The following is a 19,599-nucleotide window of genomic DNA, read 5'->3' as shown; positions in this document are numbered from 1 at the left end:
ACTCTGAACCTAAATAATTTGACGCTTGTTGAGATTAACATTGAATCTATATAGGTGATTCTAATGCTAAAAAATGGGAACCTTTATTTATAATATGATTATTGATGAATGTAGGTCAAAGTTGCACATCCTAGGCAACCCCATAATACAACATGTTTTAAGAGAGCAGAACAGTGTTGCCGACTCTCTTGCAAACTAGGTACAGGTTCAGATTTTTTTGATGAAACAAGAATATTCCAAGTTCCTCCTATGTGTGCTCGAAAAAAAAACTTGGGTAGACATGATTGGAACTGTTTTTAAAAGAACTATTTCTAGGTATAATGATTTAATTGAAGGCATAAACCCTCTGTCTGTAACATATAACCCAAGCTGAATTTCTCTCTTTTTGTAGAACTACTATTATATTAATATAATCCATCTCTGTTAACCCAAAAAGGGTTGGAAAGAAATTTGGAAAATGGAAATTTAACCAAATCTTTAAATAGAAAAGTATTACAATGAATGAGAATTGAAGCAGCGATCATGGGGAAATCTTAATATGCGATATATAACCATAAAAATCAAATTTTACATTATGTATTTTCTTGAACTTGTTTGGATAAGTGCATTTGTGATCATGTAATACTCTATTGAAGATAACTTGATTATATTCTTCAGTTTAAAAAATTTAATGAATCTTAACAACTGTGACTACTACAGTCTACAGGTAATATTGCCTAGACTCTATTGGATGAATGAGATATGAATTTGGAAGGATCCATTCCATTTGGATTGTAAGTGAAATTAGAAGTATCTATTCCATTTGACTTGTGATAGTCTTTCTGTGCATTTTCTGCCCTAGATTGAAACATTAACCATTCCTTTTCACATCTCTCTCTCACCTGCCACAACAAACACAAGCTCAATTAGTCACACATCAAGTATTGAAGTGCAGAGGATGAAACACAAAGTAGCTAAACAGACATAATAGGTTAAGCAGTATGACAAATGTAAGAGAGAATTGCTTACCCCTCGCCACGCAGCCTTCCCGTTTTTTGCTTGCCCCTGTATACAATAGATAAGGAGAAAATTAAGTGGTCGGTTAGTAAAATGTATAGGAATAGTACTGGATAGAATGTATTAGTAATGTTGGGATTAGTTATGTTGGGATTATTTTCTTTTAACATTTGATTTTATGTATTAAGGAAGTTCTTCTTTCCCCATGCTTATCCATGTATTAGTAGACCATGTATTGTTAATATTATGGCTTGCTATATATTAGATATATAGCCTATAACACGAAATAGAGTGTATAAGTGATAAATGTATTAGTTATACATTGGCTAAATTTCCTACCACACAAAATATTAAGTAATACCATTAACAATACATGAATTAGATTGTCTAAAGTTTGTCAAGCTTTCCAATGATACATTCACTTCAATTGTTACCTCATTTCCAAGGGAAGGGACACTTTGGTGAATAATCCATTGAGCATCTACAACTCCAATTTTCTCATGAGCAGGCTTCAAAAGAGAATGTACACTTCAGTGACTTTGAGTAAATTGGTACTAAGACAAATGCATATGAATGAGAGTAGCCAAGAGATCGAATTCATTGGAAGAGCTGAGCTTACCTCAACGCATTTATGAAGGGCAAAGTCAAGTCCCCAACCATGGATCAAGTCATTCTACATGTGACAAAATAGTAGAGTCAATCTTAACAAAGCACTAATGTCTATGACCTTTCCTTTGTTTTATGTGCAAGGTGCAATACCTGAATCATATGCCACACACAACGCCATGCATCTCGGGAAAAGACAGGAGCCATAATCTCTACAAATCTGAAAATAGAGAATGTACGTGGTAAGGATAACTTTAACAAATAAAACAAAACAACTAACAGGAGAACTATTCATACGCTGCACATGGAGGCAAATGGGGGTCTGAGCATCTTTTGCCTGATTTATTTTCAGATAACCTAACCAGATAAAACAAGAATAAACAGATAGAAATCATCAACAAGTATATAACATTTAAAAAGAGGAGAATGAAATAGTATTCACGGATAAATAATATCATGGGATTCCTCGCACTTACATGTGAACTTCACTATTTTCTCTTCTAATTGTCATTGGCCATGTTGTTCCTTTCCTGGGATCCAAACCTGGCTGTGAAATTTCCAAACCGTGCTTCTTTACTAGTTTAATGTACCTGGGGTTGACAGGACGGGCTGATTCAGAAAAATAAAGATATTGGGTCAAACAAGTTGTTAATTATACAGAAACTCGATACTTACTCCATGCCATCAAAATGCTCAACTCCTAGGTCTTCATCCCAGATAAAAATATAGTCATATGGGGCAACAATGTCTGGATGCAGAAACCTTTTCGCATACCACCTTATAAAGAGGTAAAGTTCTTGTCACTAACATGATTTAAAGGAACACTTAAAGTTGATCACAGTTCCAGTCCAAAGCTACATTGTCATATTACTTACCATTTTGTTTGTCTCCGAGCACTTATGTGGATGGCTCGTTGTGACCACTCAAATTCATCCCATTCATTTGTCTTTCCATCATAGTGAAAAAGAAGAATTGTGAAGTCATCTGAGAACTGCACAGGTGAAATGATCATGATGAAGAGAGATTAGAAATATAGAGAGAGGGAGAGAAGGTCCCTATAAAAGAAAAAATAAACTGATATACCTTCTTTACACAAGCATCAATGTTATACTTCTGCTTAATACCAACAGTAAATGTTACTAGACATTTTGGCTTGTTGGGCAGATCCTGCAGATAAAATATGATAAGAAGCTTCCTCTTCCCAATGTGTTATTCTGTATTTATGAGTAAACTATCTTCATTCTTAAGGTTTGCAAATATAAACAGAACACATACCTCACTGGGGTTTCCCCACAATCTCCGGAGATAGTAGTCAGACTCGGAAGCAACGAGCCCTGGAGGTAATTTTTCTGCCCCTCTTGGGTTTGATGAGACCCATATCTATAAAAATTACCATTAGATGAAACATGTGCATAATCATATGTTATTTTATGTACTTTCGGGTACAGGAATCTGTATAATTACAGCACCAACCTCAACAATAGTTCATGTATAAACAAGAACACCTTTAAAGTTCTTTAACACCTTCAACACAAAATTACTTAATAATCTATCCAAGAAGTGTGTTAAATTTTAGAAAATAGATGAAACAAAATTTAAGGCCAAGTCCTCTGACTTTACGGAGTATCACTAAGAAATAATTCCCCTCACTGTACCCAAGGTTATGGAATCTTCCTCCTAGGATAAAATGGCCTACAATCCGAACAATAGTGGTACCTCAAATTGTCGGATTCTATGAACTCACTCAACAGTTTGATTGATCACACAGAATGTTTTTAAGGCAAGAAGAGAGTTTTTACTTCAGAAAAATTTCGTATATAAACCTAACTTTCCTGAAAATCATGTCTGTTCGTCCAAAGATTGCATCTTTTCTGAACAGGCAGTCCATTTTATGAATCAGTATGTCATTTCGTTGAAGGACTCCATCCTTCTGAATCATTAGTTTGAAACAGTGCATCTCTCAGAAACATCAGTTTGAAACAGTGTTATGCATGCATATAACTGGAGGATAAGTGGGTTTTCCTTTGAACTTTTCGTAGTGAACATGCATCGGATGCACTCGGTTAATCGGTAGATTTGATATCTTTGAACCGTCGAGCTTTAGTGTACACCTAGACAACACATGTCACACAACCATCCTTTTATCGTTTATGGTTCTCACGATTTTGTTCTTTTCAGCCATGAACACGTCTCGGTTTTATGAGAGCTTAGAGAATAGGCTTTTACTAACATTCTCCTTGAAGCGGCTTCCACTTCGCCCTCACATAGGTGATTCCTATATCCTATAGATTAAACTATTTGGTCAAATCTGCCAAATTTAGATAATCATTAAAAGACTTTTCACCTTAAGTCTTATCCTTGTTTACTAAATATTGTCTACAACATGAGAATGGGTTGGATAATTGACAATGTTGAACCTGTCAGACACAACTTTGTTTGTCTAAATACATGTATTGCTTCATCCTTACTATTTAGCAAGTAGATGTAACAGTATCTAGTGCAATCGTCAATAAAAGTTATGAAATACTTTTTCCCACCACGTGATGGTGTTGACTTCATATCACAAATGTCAATGTGTATTAAGTCTAAGGGATTGATATTCCTTTCAATGGACTTATAAGAATGCTTTGCATACTTTGATTCCACACACGTTTGATATTTTGATTTATTGCACTCAAAGTTTGGCAAAACCTCTAAATTAATCAGTTTTTTGGCAAAACCTCTAAATTAATCAGTTTTCATAATGTTTTGTAATTAACATGGCCTAAAGTTCATGCCACAAATTATAAGACTCAAGCAAGTAGGAAAAATTTGATTTTTTATTGATTTCAACATTCATTACATTCATCTTATAAAGGCCCTCGGTGAGATAGTCTTTTCCTAGATACACTTCTCTTTTGCTAATTACAATTTTTTCAGAAATGGTTACATATTTGAATCCGTTCTTGTCTAGAAGTGAAACAGAAATTAAGTTTCTACGTAACTCTGGAACATACAAGACATTGTTGAGTGGCAAGACTTTTCCTGAAGTCATTTTCAAGCCCACTTTTCCTGTTCTTTCTACCTTAGTCGTAGCGAAGTTAGCCATGTAGATCATTTTTTCTACTTGAGCCGGAGCGAATGACGAAAACAACTCTTTGTTGGTACAAACATGGCGAGTGGCACCAGAATCCATCCACCACTCGCGAGGATTCCCCACCAAGTTTCATTCTAACAACATAGCACACAGATCATCACATTCTTTGTTGGACTCAACCATATTAGCTTGGTCCTTTTTCTTGTCTTTCTTAGGGGTACGACAATCCATGGACTTATGGCCAATTTTGCCACAGTTGAAACACTTTCCCTTGAATTTCTTCTATGGTTGATTGTTTTCTTGTTCAACTTTCTTCTTTTTGTTAGAATTTTTTTGGTCATCTTCCACAATATGCTCCATTAATTACAAAATTCCCTTTTGACCTTCTCTCGGCAGCTTTATTATCCTCTTCAATACGTAGTCGGACAATAAGATCTTTGATAGTCATCTCCTTGCGTTTGTGCTTTAAGTAGTTTTTGAAGTCTTTCCATATAGGTGGTAGCTTTTCAATGATAGATGCTACTTGAAATGCATAATTCACAATCAAACCTACAAATCAGTTTACGTGAGTACTAAGAACATTTTCAATTTGTTCAATTAAGGTGGTTTTCAAAGATATACCTTTCGCTAGGAGATCATGAATGATTACTTGCAATTCCTGCACTTGAGAGACAACTGATTTGCTATCTATCATTTTAAAGTCCGGGAACCTTGCAACAAAGAATTTCTTAATTCCCGCATCCTCTGTCTTGTATTTTCGTTCTAGTGCCCCCCACAATTCTTTCGATGTCTTAGTTCCAATGGAAACATTATAGAGGTCGTCTTGGAGACCACTCAAGATATAATTCCTGCAAAGGAAGTCTGAGTGTTTCCAAGCCTCTACAATCATGAAATGCTCTTTGTCCAAGGTTTCCTCGGGCATCTCAGGAGCATCCTTACTAGTGAACCTTTGAAGGCATAGAGTGGTGAGGTAAAAGAACATCTTTTGCTGCCATCGCTTAAAGTCAATGCCCGCAAATTTTCCAGGCTTCTCCACAGGCGTCATTAGTTGCGGAGCATTTGCTCGACTTATTGAGGCAATACTAGTTGCCCCCACAGTTGTAGCCGCATTTTGCATTTGACTTTCCTTAGTCAGTTTTCATGTCACCACAAGACAATAAAATTTAGTATTTTCAGAATACTATTTATAAAGTTAAGCAACGTTAAACTCTTCTTCTTGTTTCTAGTTAACAATGAAGTTTTTATGACTTTCAATCGTCAACCAAATGATCTTTAACTTGTGATGAGGATTTTATGTCTTCAAACCACTAGTTAAGTTCAAACGGAGTGGAAAGCTTAAAGCTTTAATCTCCAAAAACAAGCAATACATATTCTACAAAAGATTATTCCTTAAGATTGTTATTTTATGTACTTTCGGGTACAAAAATCTGTATAATTGCAACACCAACTTCAACAATAGTTCATGTATAAACAAGAACACCTTTGAAGATCTTTAACACCTTCAACACAAGATTACTTAATAATCTATCCAAGAAGTGTGTTAGATTTTAGAAAATAGATGAAACAGAATTTAAGGCCAAGTCCCCCGACTTCACGGAGTGTCTTTAAGGAATAATTTCCCTCACTATAATCGAGGTTATGGAATCTTCCTTCCAGGATAAAATGGCCTACAATCCAAATAATAGCGGTACCTCAAATTGCCGGATTCTACGAACTCACTCAACAGTTTGATTTATCACACAAAATGTTTTAAAGACAAGAAGGGAGTTTTTATTTCAGAAAAATTTCGTATATAAACCTGTGGATGAAAGCAGGTTTATATAACCTTCATATGCCTCTTCTGAAAAGTGGCAATGGTTCACTTAAAAGGTGTGACTTTTCCTGAAAAATCATGTCTGTTCGTCCAAAGATTGCATCTTTTCTGAATAGGCAGACCATTTCATGAATCAGTGTGTCATTTTGTTGAAGGATTGCATCCTTCTGAAGCATCAGTTCAAAACAGTGCCATGCATGCATATAACTGGAGGATCAAAACACAGAAAAACTTACTGCGTTTTTACTTTTCCTTCGGATTAAATTTCTGTCGAACAAATTTTATCCAAAATGATAGATCTCATCGAGATTTTTCCAAATCCAAATCCAAAGTCGAGTCGAGCGAGCGGCGACGACGGCGCGAGGCATCTCTTATTTCTCGCCTCACTTACCATGTGGAGTAAGTGTTCCTTATTTTAAACTCTCACAAGTTCTCTTCTTCCACCAATATGGGAGAAAGAGTGAACTTTCCAATTTGGGAGTACACATTCTAAATTGGTGTCTCCCTTCTCCACCATTTTTTCTCCATTTTTTCATTCACACTTTTTCATATACTTTGAACCCAACATCATAAACATCAAACAAGTCACACATATGAAGCGAGGATAACATTTAACAGGTAGTAGGTAAAAGCATCTATTGCGACTGCAAAAAGGTTGGAAGATTGTTATCAGTTGCTATGAAGGATAGGTTTGTATATTGGAATGTTTATGACTGTCCCAGGGCTTTGGTCTATCTCTAACAATGACGTGCATGATGTGTGGATTAGGCGCACGTCATGAGTTCGAAATGAGTGCCACTCGCCCTTAGGAACTTCTCGGTTATCAAAAAAAAAATACTGTTGATGACCCTATGTTCAGCTCGAGAAGGATCTATGCCAAAGCATCTCTCACATAGGGTGGCAATTGGGTGGATTGGGTTAAATTTTGGCAGGTCAAAATTTGTCTATTTGTTTGGGTCAAAACAGGTTATAATCAAACTGTTCACTTTTTATTAAATTTTAGTTGTTTTATTTATTTATTTTTATAAACTTTTAGTATTGAATAAAATTATTTTTTTCTTTATTATAATTATATATAACATATCAAATAAAAATAGTCTTTCTAAAATATTTTAACAAGATTTTTCATAAATCAACTCGGGTTACATATCAAACCGATTGTTAACAGATTGAAACATGTTAGGTTGAAAGGGGTTGATTTAATAAATGGACGGGTCAATAACCAACCCAAACTTGAACGGGTTGCGTCGGGTTGGACAGGTTGAGTTTAATTTTGCCACCTCTACTCTCATTCAATGTGCATATGAGTTGTAAATTTTTATCCTTTTCTCCTTCCCATATTTCACACTCAATAACATGGCTAGTTAAAATTTCTACAAAATTTTAACTTCTGAAGAAATTCAGAAAAAAAGCATGCAAGAATAAATATTTTAACCAATTGCAACAAATTAATGCTATACTGTTTGCCAATGCCCAAAACTATCTTGACGTTTAAATCAATTTTATGCTGGCAAGGAAGGATGGATATACCTTCCATTGATCTGTAGCATTCTGATTTTTGATCAAAGAATCTGTACCATTTTGTGATGAAACAACATTATCTCTGTCTGTAGCAATTGGTAAGCTGCTTACAATACTAGCCGTAATATTTAGCTGCCAAATTGGAACCAAAAGAAGTTGTTTCATTGTACATATGAAAACATAAACTGCCACAAATAAGACCACTATAATGTGCTTGTATGTATATGAATAACGATGCATTATTCATACGTGAGTAATTTTCAAGGATAGTCACCCATATTTTAAAAATTACCTATAAATCTCACTTTTATTTTTTATAGGATAAAAATATCACTCAACTATCACTATTTTCCTCAAAATATACTTATACTTCAAAAACATTTACACATATCATGTCATTAAAATTTCTTTTTTATATATATAATAAATAGATCTATTTAACTTATCAAATTTATTAAACTAAAATTTTATGGAAAAATTAGAAAAAGTAGCATACTTAAAACTATAACTACAATAAATAACAATATTTTTATAAAATTACAGTTTATAGTAAGAGTAGCATTATTTTACTCATTTACTAGACAAGTGCATGTTTTACTCTCACTACTCTACATTTTTCTATTTTCACTCCATTATTTCAGCTCCCCCAAATATAGTCATATCTTTTACCCTTTTTTTTCATCTTATTTTTTATTATTTTATTATTTTATTTGAAAATAATTATCTTCATGATCTTCAAAATTTCAATATAAAACATTATTACTGTCTTTCACTCTCTTATATCTCTACCTTTTTTTTCTTATTAGTTTTTTTTTCATTTTATTTTTTTATTTTGATATCTTTTTCTTTTTCATTTTTTTTTTTCCACTTTATTTTCTGTCTTCTATTTCTCTTTTTTTTTTCCTTTTTCGTTTTCTTTTTTTTCCTTTCCTTTTTCATTTTTATTTTTTTTTCCTTTCTCATATCTTTTTTCTTTTTCTATTTTCGCTTTGTTCTTCTTTTTTCTTTTATTTTTATACTTCTATTTCTCTTTCTTCCTTTTTTTTTCACTTCTCTTTTTTCGTTTTCTTTTTATATTTTTCTTTTTTTTCTTTGTTTACTCTTCTATCTCTAAGTTTTATTTTGAAAAGACTAATATGTATATCAGATACACATATTCAAAAAACATATAAAATACATAGCCATACAAATTTGGATATGTATTTCAGTACAAAACATACATATGTATTTACGAAATACATATAATATTCATATTAAACGGTAACAAACATAACTATACTATATATCTTCATATGTATTTGCGAAATACAAAGGTGACTCATATAAAATAAGAATATACATATGGATCAGGTATGTATTCTATAAATATATATGCAGAGCTATATGTATTTTATACGGTGTTGGATTTGTCTTTGAACTGTACATACTATGTCATTTTAGAGGTTAACATATGTACTTATTTGTTTTCTTTTACTATTTAAGATATAAATATCATATATTTTTTTATTACCTATATGTATATGTATATAATTGTCATTTTTGTTATAGAGATTTTGTGTCTTATATGTTTGTATATACATGTGAGTCAGATATGTATTTCTGTAAATACATATGTAGATATACATATGTATATTTTTTACTGTAAATACATATACAGATCTGTATGTCTATTTATTTTGTATATTTTTTGAATATGTATATATGATATAAATATTTGTATTTTAAAAATAAAAGATAGAGAAAAAAGAGTAAAAAAAAAATATAAAAAAAAATAAAAACGAAAAATAAAAATTTGAAAAGAAAAGAATTGAAAAAGGAAAAAAAAAAAAAAAAAAAAAAAAGAAAAAGAAGTGTAAAACAAAAGATAATTTTAAAAAAAAAAAAGAAAAAGAAAAAAGAAAACGACAAAAAAATATGAGAAAAGGAAAAATAAAGAAAATGAAAAAAGAAAAAATAAATAGAAAAACGAAAAAGGAAAAAAAAAGAGAAGTAGAAGAAAGAAAATAAAGTGGAAAGAAAAAAATAAAAAAGAAAAAGAAATTAAAATTAAAAAAAGATAAAAAAAAAATGAAAAAACTAACAAGAAAAAATAGTTAAAGATATAAGAGAATGATATTTTAAAATTTTGAAGATTATGGAAATAATAATCTTCATATTTGAGTTTGATTTGGAAAAGGAGTCTACTAATTTAAATAAGAGTAATTTATGGAAATTTAATTAGATGGGATATTTATTCCTTATTTAACTCAACTAATTTGAGTAAAAATAAGGACAATAAATCTTGTTATATATATATTTGTATAGCAACAGTTTACTTAAATATAAAATACAATTTGTTATTTTTCGTAATTATGAAACTGTTGCTATAAAAGTTACAATTAAGGCTCCATAGTTGTTATTTCTAAAATTTTCCCAAATTTTATCCTATTTTTAAAAAAAATTAATTACACAGGATATATTTATCATTGAGGAAGAATTTAATTATGTACTTTAAATTTTATATTTATTTTTTCTTTCTTAAAAAAAAGAATATAAATTATATTTATTCTTTATTCAATACGAGAAAAATTATCACATGATAAAAATATTAGATAATCATACAACTTAAAGGAAAATAATTCATCTGATAATGCTATGCACATTACTCATCAAAGTAGTAGTTGATGTGTAAAAATTTGAATTATTTTATATGTTACTTTTTAAAGTTTTTCAAATTTATTTAGTTCACCACTTAATAATATTTTTAAAACTCAAGGTATTGATATGAATTGGTACTAATTTAATATTTTTTGGTTATTTATTTCATATACTAAAGATTCTTAAAATGTAAAAGCAATAAAATGATGGCTCTCGGATTTTCATATACGTACTAAATGTACTATTTTTGAAGAAGAGAAAAATTATTTAGTCATGAAACAAATTAAATTTTTTACAAAATATTAACAAAATGATTTAATATTACAAATGAATCTTTAAAATAATACCCAATCAATTATCGCTTGTTTTTTGTGGGTTTAGGATGAGGAAAGAGTATAAATTGGCGTTTAATTATATAATAAGATAAAATATAGTAAAACAGAGACAAAAAATAAGTATGAAAAAACTAAATTAAAAATAATAAATTTTGGTTTCTAATGTTTTTGCCTATGTTAACTTTGTGGATTTATTTGATTCATTTATGAAATTTACTTGGGAAAAACTCGCAAGACGAATCCATTTTTTAAATCAAAAAGATTTTGCTTAAAAATTTGCAGGTGATCTACATGCGAATTAAAATTTTCAGGTGATAATTACCTTTATGATTTTTTGATCGAATTTTGTTTGGAAAAAAAAAAAACTTAGATTTTTTCCTTCAAATTTTGTTTGATAGAAAAATTTGTAGTTTTTTCATGGAATTAGTTTGGTTGAAAAACTTATAAAGAATTAGATTACCGGTAAATTTTTTTGCAAATTTTTAAAAAAAATAGAAATTACGTAATTTAAAATTTTTCTTGTAGTTTATAAGACGTAGGTTTGAATAAATGAATTTGAAGAATTAAACAGGTTTATTATTAAGAAAATAAGATTTTAAGAACATGACATGCCAAGTAGGAGAGAAGAAGGTTTTTAAAGTGTTAAGTGTTTTTTTGAGAAAAACAAGGATAGTTGAGTGATATTCTTGTCCTAAAAAAAACAAAAATGGTATTTGTAGACTATCGATGAAAATTACCCTCCATACCTTGGTTAATGAACTAGTAGGAAAAGAAATTCCTATGAATAAGCCAAACATGACTCCACAACCTATGGAGAAAATAAGCCTCATAGTTTCAGCTGACTTTAACGAATTGGAACTGCAGAACATGTTTCAAAGAGTTAGACAAACCATTAAGGAACAGAAAACAACATCAAAAACTTGGTATGATCACAAGAATTTAACGAACCTTCGTCCAAAGTTCTTCATGTTAAATACAGAATTTGAATTGATAAGTAGAACCAAAATAGTCAAGAAGCTTAACTGAAGCCCAAGTAAGCTTATAGCAACCACTTTTTTAGTAGGGAGTGAACATAACAAGGGCATGAACAACCTGAAATATCAAAACAAAAGTTGCACCATCCGGCAAAAAAAGAGTGAGCAAGGTAATGTGCCTCTCTTCTTGTTTTTTTCTTTCACAACACAAAAATTCGAAAGGGCAAAAGTTTCATAACCAATAAAGAATGCATAAAGATTTCCTCATACTACATTTTTATACTATAAATCAGCAAAGTCAAATAGAATGCTTAATTAAGCAAAATCAAGAAGACATCACTGCATCCACACTCAACTGAGTGCCTCATGTTACTTTACAATCCCCAAGCAAACATATTTAATTGTTATAGCAAGTTTCCATCAACACAAAACACAAAAGCACAAAGCTAAAAATAAAAACTCCAACTCTTGCGGACTAAACAAATATAACCATTAACACACACAAAGATTACACCTTTTACAATCCACAAGCAACTAGAAAATTGGCCATGTGCCTGGCTTTTGAGTTTTGACTATAGCAACTTAGCCAGCCCCTCCCCCGTAGATCAAGCACCAGCTAATTTCAATTCTCTTCAATTTTATGCATATATAGCAACTAAATCTCAACGTGAAAATCATAACTAGTATATAACAATAGGCACAATTAAAATTTTGTGGATATTTATAAAATTTGGCAATAACGACCTAATAACTGCTGTGGCAAACCCCCCATCTTTTGTACTAAACTACCTTTCAGATGATTGCTCCGGCAAAACGTTTAATCGTACTGTAAGACAATCTATTTTGATCCCACGGGGTCGGGATGTGACCCTGAACAACTCTATTATTGCTCCTACATCTGATGTAGCACCACCCCCACTCCCACCCCCAATTAACGACTAATGAAAACGTTATCTTCTTAACCAAAAAAAAAATTGTTACTACAATAAATTTTCCTAACTAATCATAGTTTCTATCACGCATTAAAAGTTAGTGTAGCAATAAGTAATTAACATTTTAGAAAAGAATCTTAGTAGTTAGTTACCTGAACTCTTACCTTATTAGTAAAAGTTCGATTCCCCACATTCTATTCCCCTCCCACATTCTCTTCCCCTACCCCAATTTTTTTTTAAAAAAAAAATTAACATTTTAGAAGACCTTCAATTTGGCATCCCCTAAACCTTTTCCATACTTTCTATTGGACAAATGAGGACCTTCTTGTCCTGTTGTACACTTTTTCCATCGCCTATTATACACACTAACCTTAACAATTGTGTACTTGAAAACACGAAATGAAATGTAAATGACATGCTGATGTCGTGGCAAACGCACAAATGAACATGAGGCACTTGGGTGTTTGGACCAATTTTAGTCGAACTATGTGTCATGTTTTTTTAATATACAGCTTAAGAAAATTTTACCTCAAATTTTCTTGGATGTCTTGACAAATGAAAGAATCTCAAAAATAGACGCCAAAATGCAGTATAAATTGACCTGCAAATTTTGATTGTATAATTGCACTATATGAACTTGAGTAAGGTGCTTTGCCAACTTAAATATAAAATTACATTTGACAAAGAATTGAATATGGAAGTATGTAACTTGAGAAGTTTTAACATAGCAAATTGGCCTTAATGCAACTATGTAAATATTGATGATCACTTCTTGGTGGATTTGCCTACGCGTACATGGACAAAGAGAATTTTGTTGTCCATGGTGAACTTGCTTTCCATTTTAACCGGAATTCCATACATTTCAGCCAAGATAGTGCCGTCATTCATTATGATATCGTACGTAGGGCTGAGCATATTTTGGTTTAGATCAAAAAAACTGAAAAACTAAATCAAAATTTAATTTTGATTTGGTTTTTTAATTTTTCGAATTGATTTCGATTTCAAATTTTAGAAATTTAATTAAACAATTTAATTTTTGAATTTATATAAAAAGAATTCGGATAGACCAAATTATATAAATAATATATTATAATATATATATATATATATATATATATATAAAATTTAATATATATGTAAATATACTAAAAATATAATATAATCTGATCTAACATATAAATATATAAATTATAATCATTTAGTAACCTTAAATCCTAATATACTTCTTTGCTTTAGACCCTAACATTAACGTGAAGGCCACAACATCGCTCAACATGTCAATTCATTTGAAATCTCAAAATTGCCAACGACAGTCGTTTGTTCAATTCATTTGCTCAGTTCATCACTGCCGTCGACAATCGCTACCGAGTGCGGTCGCTGCCGTCACGCCAACTGCAATGACTCAGCGAGGTCAATATTTATGGTTATTTCATGCATGTTGAATTAATTATATTTGCGAATGAAAAATAAGTTCGAAAAAAAAATTATTTTTTTAAAAAAATCACCAATTTTAAATGCTCACTACTTTAATCTTTAAAACCAAAATAAAAATCCGAAATAACCAAACCGAATTTGTAAAAATCAAACCAAACCGAAATAATTTTGGTTTGGTTATGGTTTTCATTTTCGTCAATCCGAAAATCAAAAAACCGAACCGATATTCAACAATCAAACCGAACAAACCGAATGCCCACTCCTAATTGTATGTGTTACTTTCGGATTTCCTGCATGAGAAACTGAAGGATGAGAATGATAATAGACAATGGGAAGGATAAGCAAAAACTTAGCAGTTTTATCTGTCATAGAAAATGAATATACAAACTTTAATGTTTCAACATCTAAGTCATGTGATCATAGGTTGCACAAGGTTGGTTGTATATCATAGTCAGTAGCTAGATATGGATAAGGGGACACGGAATACATGCCATGACATTGTTAAGAGATAATTGAGCTACAACAATGGTTAAGGCTGTTAAAGAGCCTTAGCATGTCATGATGTTGTTAAGATCTCAGATATGCCTCTATGGGTTTATATTTCTATTTAGAAAACTAAAAAGTTTAGTTATCTATTCAAACAAGTGTAAACATTAAATCTCAAATGAGCTAATTAAATGAATCCTTAAAGCAAGAAATAGAACTTTTCCCATCAAATGCGACAGAAAATACATGGGAAAAGACAATACAGGATTCATAAAGGTACAAAAGCACCACTCCATCATACAGGATTCATAAAGGTCCAGATCAGCCAATAACCAGACCATAACACAGAACAGACCAAGCTGTCGATGGTGGAATGAAAAGTCAGTACTCACTTAAATGGTGGTGCAAGAGTTTCATTACGGGTTTCGAAATATGGATGAGTAAATACACAAATAAGCTAAAGTAGGTTCAACATCTACTATATATTCAAATTTTTAACCATATCTAAACAATATAATTTAACAATGGATAAAAATGTAGTGCTGTTATTTAACTCACAAACTGTAGGTACTAAAGAAGAAGCTGATGACAGCACTAAAACTTTATGAGTTTATCAGACCCTACACCCAAATTTAAAGGAGTAAGGGTATAGTGAACTCAATTATGTCATCGTCAACGATTCAATCAAAAAGAAATATCAAATTGAATAGATTAAAACACAAAAATAAAAAGCCTCAGACGAATCCAGTATGATCATTTGTAATGTAGCTTCACCAAGAGGTTCACCTTGCAAATAACAAGGACTTGGATCCACTACACCTCATATTACATGGATTATATCATCATCGAGAAACTATGCAAACAAAACCCCAAGAAAAAAATAAACTATATATATACAAGTTACACAAACAAATATTTTTGAAAATTTTAAAAATGTTGCTGCTACAATGTTACTCCATACACAAGGAAAAGGGGTCATGAAGGAGCAATATACAATGGAGCAACACGCTTAATATCGCTTCTAGGGAACGAGTTGATCAAAAATGGATTATTTCTTGACAACCAGATAAAGAAGCCTTCTAATCATAAAACATGATTACACGCAAGTAAACCACAAAAAAAAAAAAAAAGATAGATATTGAGATTATCAATATACCAAATTCTATAGTACAACAGAACTTCATCAAAAAAGAACAGCCAAATACACTTGGGAGTCATTTGGTTGGAAAAGAGTTATCCCGGTGTAATTAATCCCGGAATTAATTATCCCATCATACATAGGGAATAACTTATCACATCAATACGGTGCCGGAAGATATAAACCCGATACTAATTAATACCTCATGAGATAAAATATACCCAAAACTATTTATCCCTTATACCTCACACCAATTTATCCCTTATAAATCACACCAAACGACAGCATACAATAAACTCTTGTAAATCGACCCTCATCATTTGTAAAATACTAAAATTGAAGAAAAGATTAAAGAGGCCTCAGAAGCTAAAGGTAAGTATAACATCAATGGAGCTTAAAGCTACTCATATGGTACGGACAATTACCATACATCACTGGCCTCTAATTAACAAAAATCATTGTCCTTAACAAACACTATTTTCACCAATTAACATAACGACCTACATTGCTCGAACTCTACAAAACTGTAGCCATATACAAATCAGATTATCCAAAAAACTATTTTTGGATTATAGCAACATAAGTAAACACAACTAGTTTTTAGTAAGCAAATGCTAATCATAAGGCTCAGAGATATAAACAGCTCTATCGATCACGGAATATCAGAAGCAGAACTGGCATAAAAAGCTGTAATTTATATCATCACTGCCAACATTTAAACAAAACAAGCTTGAAAAATAAGAAAAATTAGGCTCATATTAAGAAATTCAACCATTAGTTTTATCATATGCTTCATAGATTACTCTCAGAAGAGCGGATAAATCTTCTAATCATAGCCAAAATATAAAATTTACCATATATAATCAGTATTATAGCAGTGGACTTAGGAGTAAAACAATTGAAAAAATGCATAAACCCCACGTTACACAGCATTTTGCTCTATGCCTCGTTGACTAGCCATGTATTTCACTCAATCAGAAAAAAAGCTAAAGGTGATATGAGGCATCTGTTAAATTATAAACAAAATAAATAAAACAAAAACTATTGTATAAAGTGATTTAGCCATTGATTTGACACAGATAAGCCATGGATAAAAGGTACAAAGGGGCTATAACTGCAACACTTAATGGCGATATGTATAGCACGAGCTTTGGGGCTTCTAGCTTCAAGTGAAAATATTCAGATGAGCCCGGGAGGCTACGTGCAGAAATCTACAATTTTGCTAATGAAAGAAAATCAATTAACACAAGATTTTTGCTAATGAAGGGAAATCAATTAACACAAGATTCTTGCTAATGAAGAGAAATCAATTTAACACAAATCAACCTAATAAAGAGGAAATCAATTAACACAAGATTATTGAGAAGCAGCAATAAAAACAGTAAATTAAACACAATAATGATATGGTTATGCAGAGGAGGCCAGATAGAGAAGTGATTTTGAAAGAGTTGAGAGTTATTTTAAGCATTATATAGAAGAGAGGAAGAGGTCACTGAAACCCTAATTGTGCTGTTCTGAATCTGTGAAGCTAATGGGCTGTTACGGCCCGTTTGAACACACGGGGCTCGCTTGATACATAAAATTCCAACGAGTTTATCCATAATTTTTTTATATTCCTATTTTTTATTAAATTATAAATAATATTTTATTTTATAATTTTTAAATACATAATTAATATTTGGATACATAAGTTTAAAGTTAAAGATATATAATTTTGAACTTAAAAATATAACAGTTAATTACTTCATTTTTGCTCGGATATATAATTAGCATTAGAATACATAATTCTGAAGCTGAAATACGTAAATTTGAGATACATCATACATTAACTAAATCAAAGGGAGATACATCCAAAAATTTATGGGTATGTGGATGTATCTACCTGTTTTTTTTATTTAAAAAAAAAAGATTTAGGTAATTAATAAAAAGGATAAAAAATTTATGTAATTTGGTAAAGATAAGTTGTGGTGTTATGTAATTTTTGACTACAAATAAAGGATAACCAATTATGCAACTAATGTTGGAATGAGCTTATTTGTATTTGGTTGGGTTACATGAATGGGATAACTCATTTCGAGATTAGTTTGGAGATTGTAGTGTTAGGATAGCTAATCTAAAATAATTAATCCTAGACAACTCTTTTGCGATCAAATAATTTGAAACTTGTTATGAATGTATTTACATTATATAAGATCTATCAAGATCTATTTGATATCTAATAGGATATGAAGTAAGAAACTAGGAATATTTTTTCCTATAAATAGGAGGGTTTTGTTCATTGTATCATCAATCTAATGATCTCTCATCCCTAAACCTCCTAACTTCTCTCTCTATTTAATCTTGTTATTCTTACTTTATATTTCATAACACGTTATCAGCACAAAATTGTACCCAATTGAGTAATTAAGGTAAAGTCGCCTAATGTTTTCTGTTGGGTGCTTAACAAGCATGAGATATGATTTTTTTTTTATAATTGTTAGATAATTTCGGTTACTTGATCCGATAAGGAGCAATAGTGCACGATTATCATCTCAAGTAAGAGATACTGTCGCTGCCTTTGAATCGGACGTGCCAAGTTTGATTAAGGTCTTGTGTTTTTTTTTTACTAAGATTAAATCTGTTTATATTCATAATTATTTAAAGTGGTATTAAAGTCAACATATGAGCTATGAGAAAAATAATCCCCGACTTAAAAATAATTGTATAAAACTTATACTATATTATATCTTGCTCCAACTTCTATAAAGTCTTCATCATAAATCTGTCATCATTAGGGAAAATGGAAGTTTACTATGTGTGCTTGGTATTAGTTATGAATTGGTGAAATTCGAGTAGTTACAATAAATTTCAATGAGCCTAGTTTTTCATGAGCAATTGGTGTTATTTTATATTTGCAGAAGTTTTTATTGATAATATTTTTATCACTTTTTAATATGTTTACACGTCTTTATTACAAAGTGATAATATTTTTGAAAGCTTAATGGTGAGCTTTCGGTGAATTTAACTTATTATAATATTGATTAAGGATAAGACGATGATTCAAATCTCATCACATTAAAAGGAAAAGACATAGGTTAGAGTCTCGATGCACCATGATAAAATATTGAGTTTAAGTCTCATTGATTTATGCCTAAGACGCTTTTATATGGAAAAGACATTGAGATTGAATCCCAATGCACTATATTGATGATATTATGATGGTTAAGGCAAAATAATGTGTTTTTGATGAAAAGTCATGAAATTGTCCATTGAATATGCTCCGTTCCATGAAGTGAACGTGGTAGCAATATATGATGGATCTGAAAGATGACAATTTGCTCCATACTTGAAGTGAATGTGGTAGCAATATATGATATACTCTGAAAGATATGTTAAGAGAAAAATTCTCTACATTATATGTATGCCTCGATGTGCTCCTGAAGTAGCAATATCATGAAAAAGGCTATAAACTATCATAATTTGATAGACTTAAGTCACGATTATATTCCATTCCTGGGGAATAAGAAGCTTATTAATGCAACCGTGCACTTAATTGTGATGGTATCACAACTCATCTCCAAATGAGGCAGAATAACTGAGAAAAGTTATTTTGAATCTACTTCTGAAGTAGTAAATTCGAAAATTTATTCATGTAATAGTAGATCTAAAATT

At 31.1% G+C, this 19,599-nt stretch overlaps 1 protein-coding gene and 6 non-coding genes across 7 annotated transcripts; all 7 read right to left on the bottom strand.

The window, feature by feature from the left end:
- Nucleotides 1-625: 625 nt before the first annotated feature.
- LOC107844865 lies at nucleotides 626-12,553 on the bottom strand. The gene is made up of 14 exons (XM_016689202.2): nucleotides 11,933-12,553; nucleotides 11,731-11,842; nucleotides 8,022-8,144; nucleotides 2,878-2,982; nucleotides 2,686-2,769; nucleotides 2,478-2,593; nucleotides 2,278-2,379; nucleotides 2,079-2,192; nucleotides 1,900-1,959; nucleotides 1,756-1,822; nucleotides 1,616-1,669; nucleotides 1,431-1,505; nucleotides 1,009-1,044; nucleotides 626-881 (listed from the first exon to the last, which is right to left on the bottom strand). Exons 1-14 carry the CDS (start codon nucleotides 12,067-12,069, stop codon nucleotides 717-719), a joined length of 1,350 nt encoding a protein of 449 aa, XP_016544688.2. The 5' UTR covers nucleotides 12,070-12,553; the 3' UTR covers nucleotides 626-716.
- A 2,789-nt stretch (nucleotides 12,554-15,342) lies between these two features.
- On the bottom strand, nucleotides 15,343-15,448 carry LOC124888359. Its single transcript, XR_007046485.1, has one exon. It is a non-coding gene; the product is annotated as a small nucleolar RNA snoR97 (small nucleolar RNA).
- Nucleotides 15,449-15,543: 95 nt separating this feature from the next.
- Nucleotides 15,544-15,660, bottom strand: LOC124888343. The gene has a single exon (XR_007046469.1). It is a non-coding gene; the product is annotated as a small nucleolar RNA Z278 (small nucleolar RNA).
- Nucleotides 15,661-16,302: 642 nt separating this feature from the next.
- On the bottom strand, nucleotides 16,303-16,388 carry LOC124888374. The gene has a single exon (XR_007046500.1). It is a non-coding gene; the product is annotated as a small nucleolar RNA snoR117 (small nucleolar RNA).
- A 180-nt stretch (nucleotides 16,389-16,568) lies between these two features.
- On the bottom strand, nucleotides 16,569-16,661 carry LOC124888340. Its single transcript, XR_007046465.1, has one exon. It is a non-coding gene; the product is annotated as a small nucleolar RNA Z223 (small nucleolar RNA).
- A 36-nt stretch (nucleotides 16,662-16,697) lies between these two features.
- On the bottom strand, nucleotides 16,698-16,787 carry LOC124888370. The gene has a single exon (XR_007046496.1). It is a non-coding gene; the product is annotated as a small nucleolar RNA U36a (small nucleolar RNA).
- Nucleotides 16,788-17,002: 215 nt separating this feature from the next.
- Nucleotides 17,003-17,155, bottom strand: LOC124888377. Its single transcript, XR_007046503.1, has one exon. It is a non-coding gene; the product is annotated as a small nucleolar RNA snoR134 (small nucleolar RNA).
- Nucleotides 17,156-19,599: the final 2,444 nt, after the last annotated feature.

Source organism: Capsicum annuum, chromosome 10, assembly GCF_002878395.1.
Source record: "Capsicum annuum cultivar UCD-10X-F1 chromosome 10, UCD10Xv1.1, whole genome shotgun sequence".
In the NCBI taxonomy this organism is placed as follows: domain Eukaryota; kingdom Viridiplantae; phylum Streptophyta; class Magnoliopsida; order Solanales; family Solanaceae; genus Capsicum; species Capsicum annuum.
Note: the sequence above shows the minus strand (reverse complement) of the source record. Positions and strands in the feature narration are given on the sequence as shown.

Coding starts and splice junctions, on each gene's coding strand:
- LOC107844865 (XM_016689202.2), bottom strand. CDS start 12,069: ATGCCCTTGTTATGTTCACTCCCTACTAAAAAAGTGGTTGCTATAAGC. Junction 2,193..2,277: donor GAGCATTTTGATGGCATGGA/GTAAGTATCGAG, acceptor TGTCAACCCCAG/GTACATTAAACTAGTAAAGA. Junction 1,823..1,899: donor CATTTGCCTCCATGTGCAGC/GTATGAATAGTT, acceptor CTCTATTTTCAG/ATTTGTAGAGATTATGGCTC.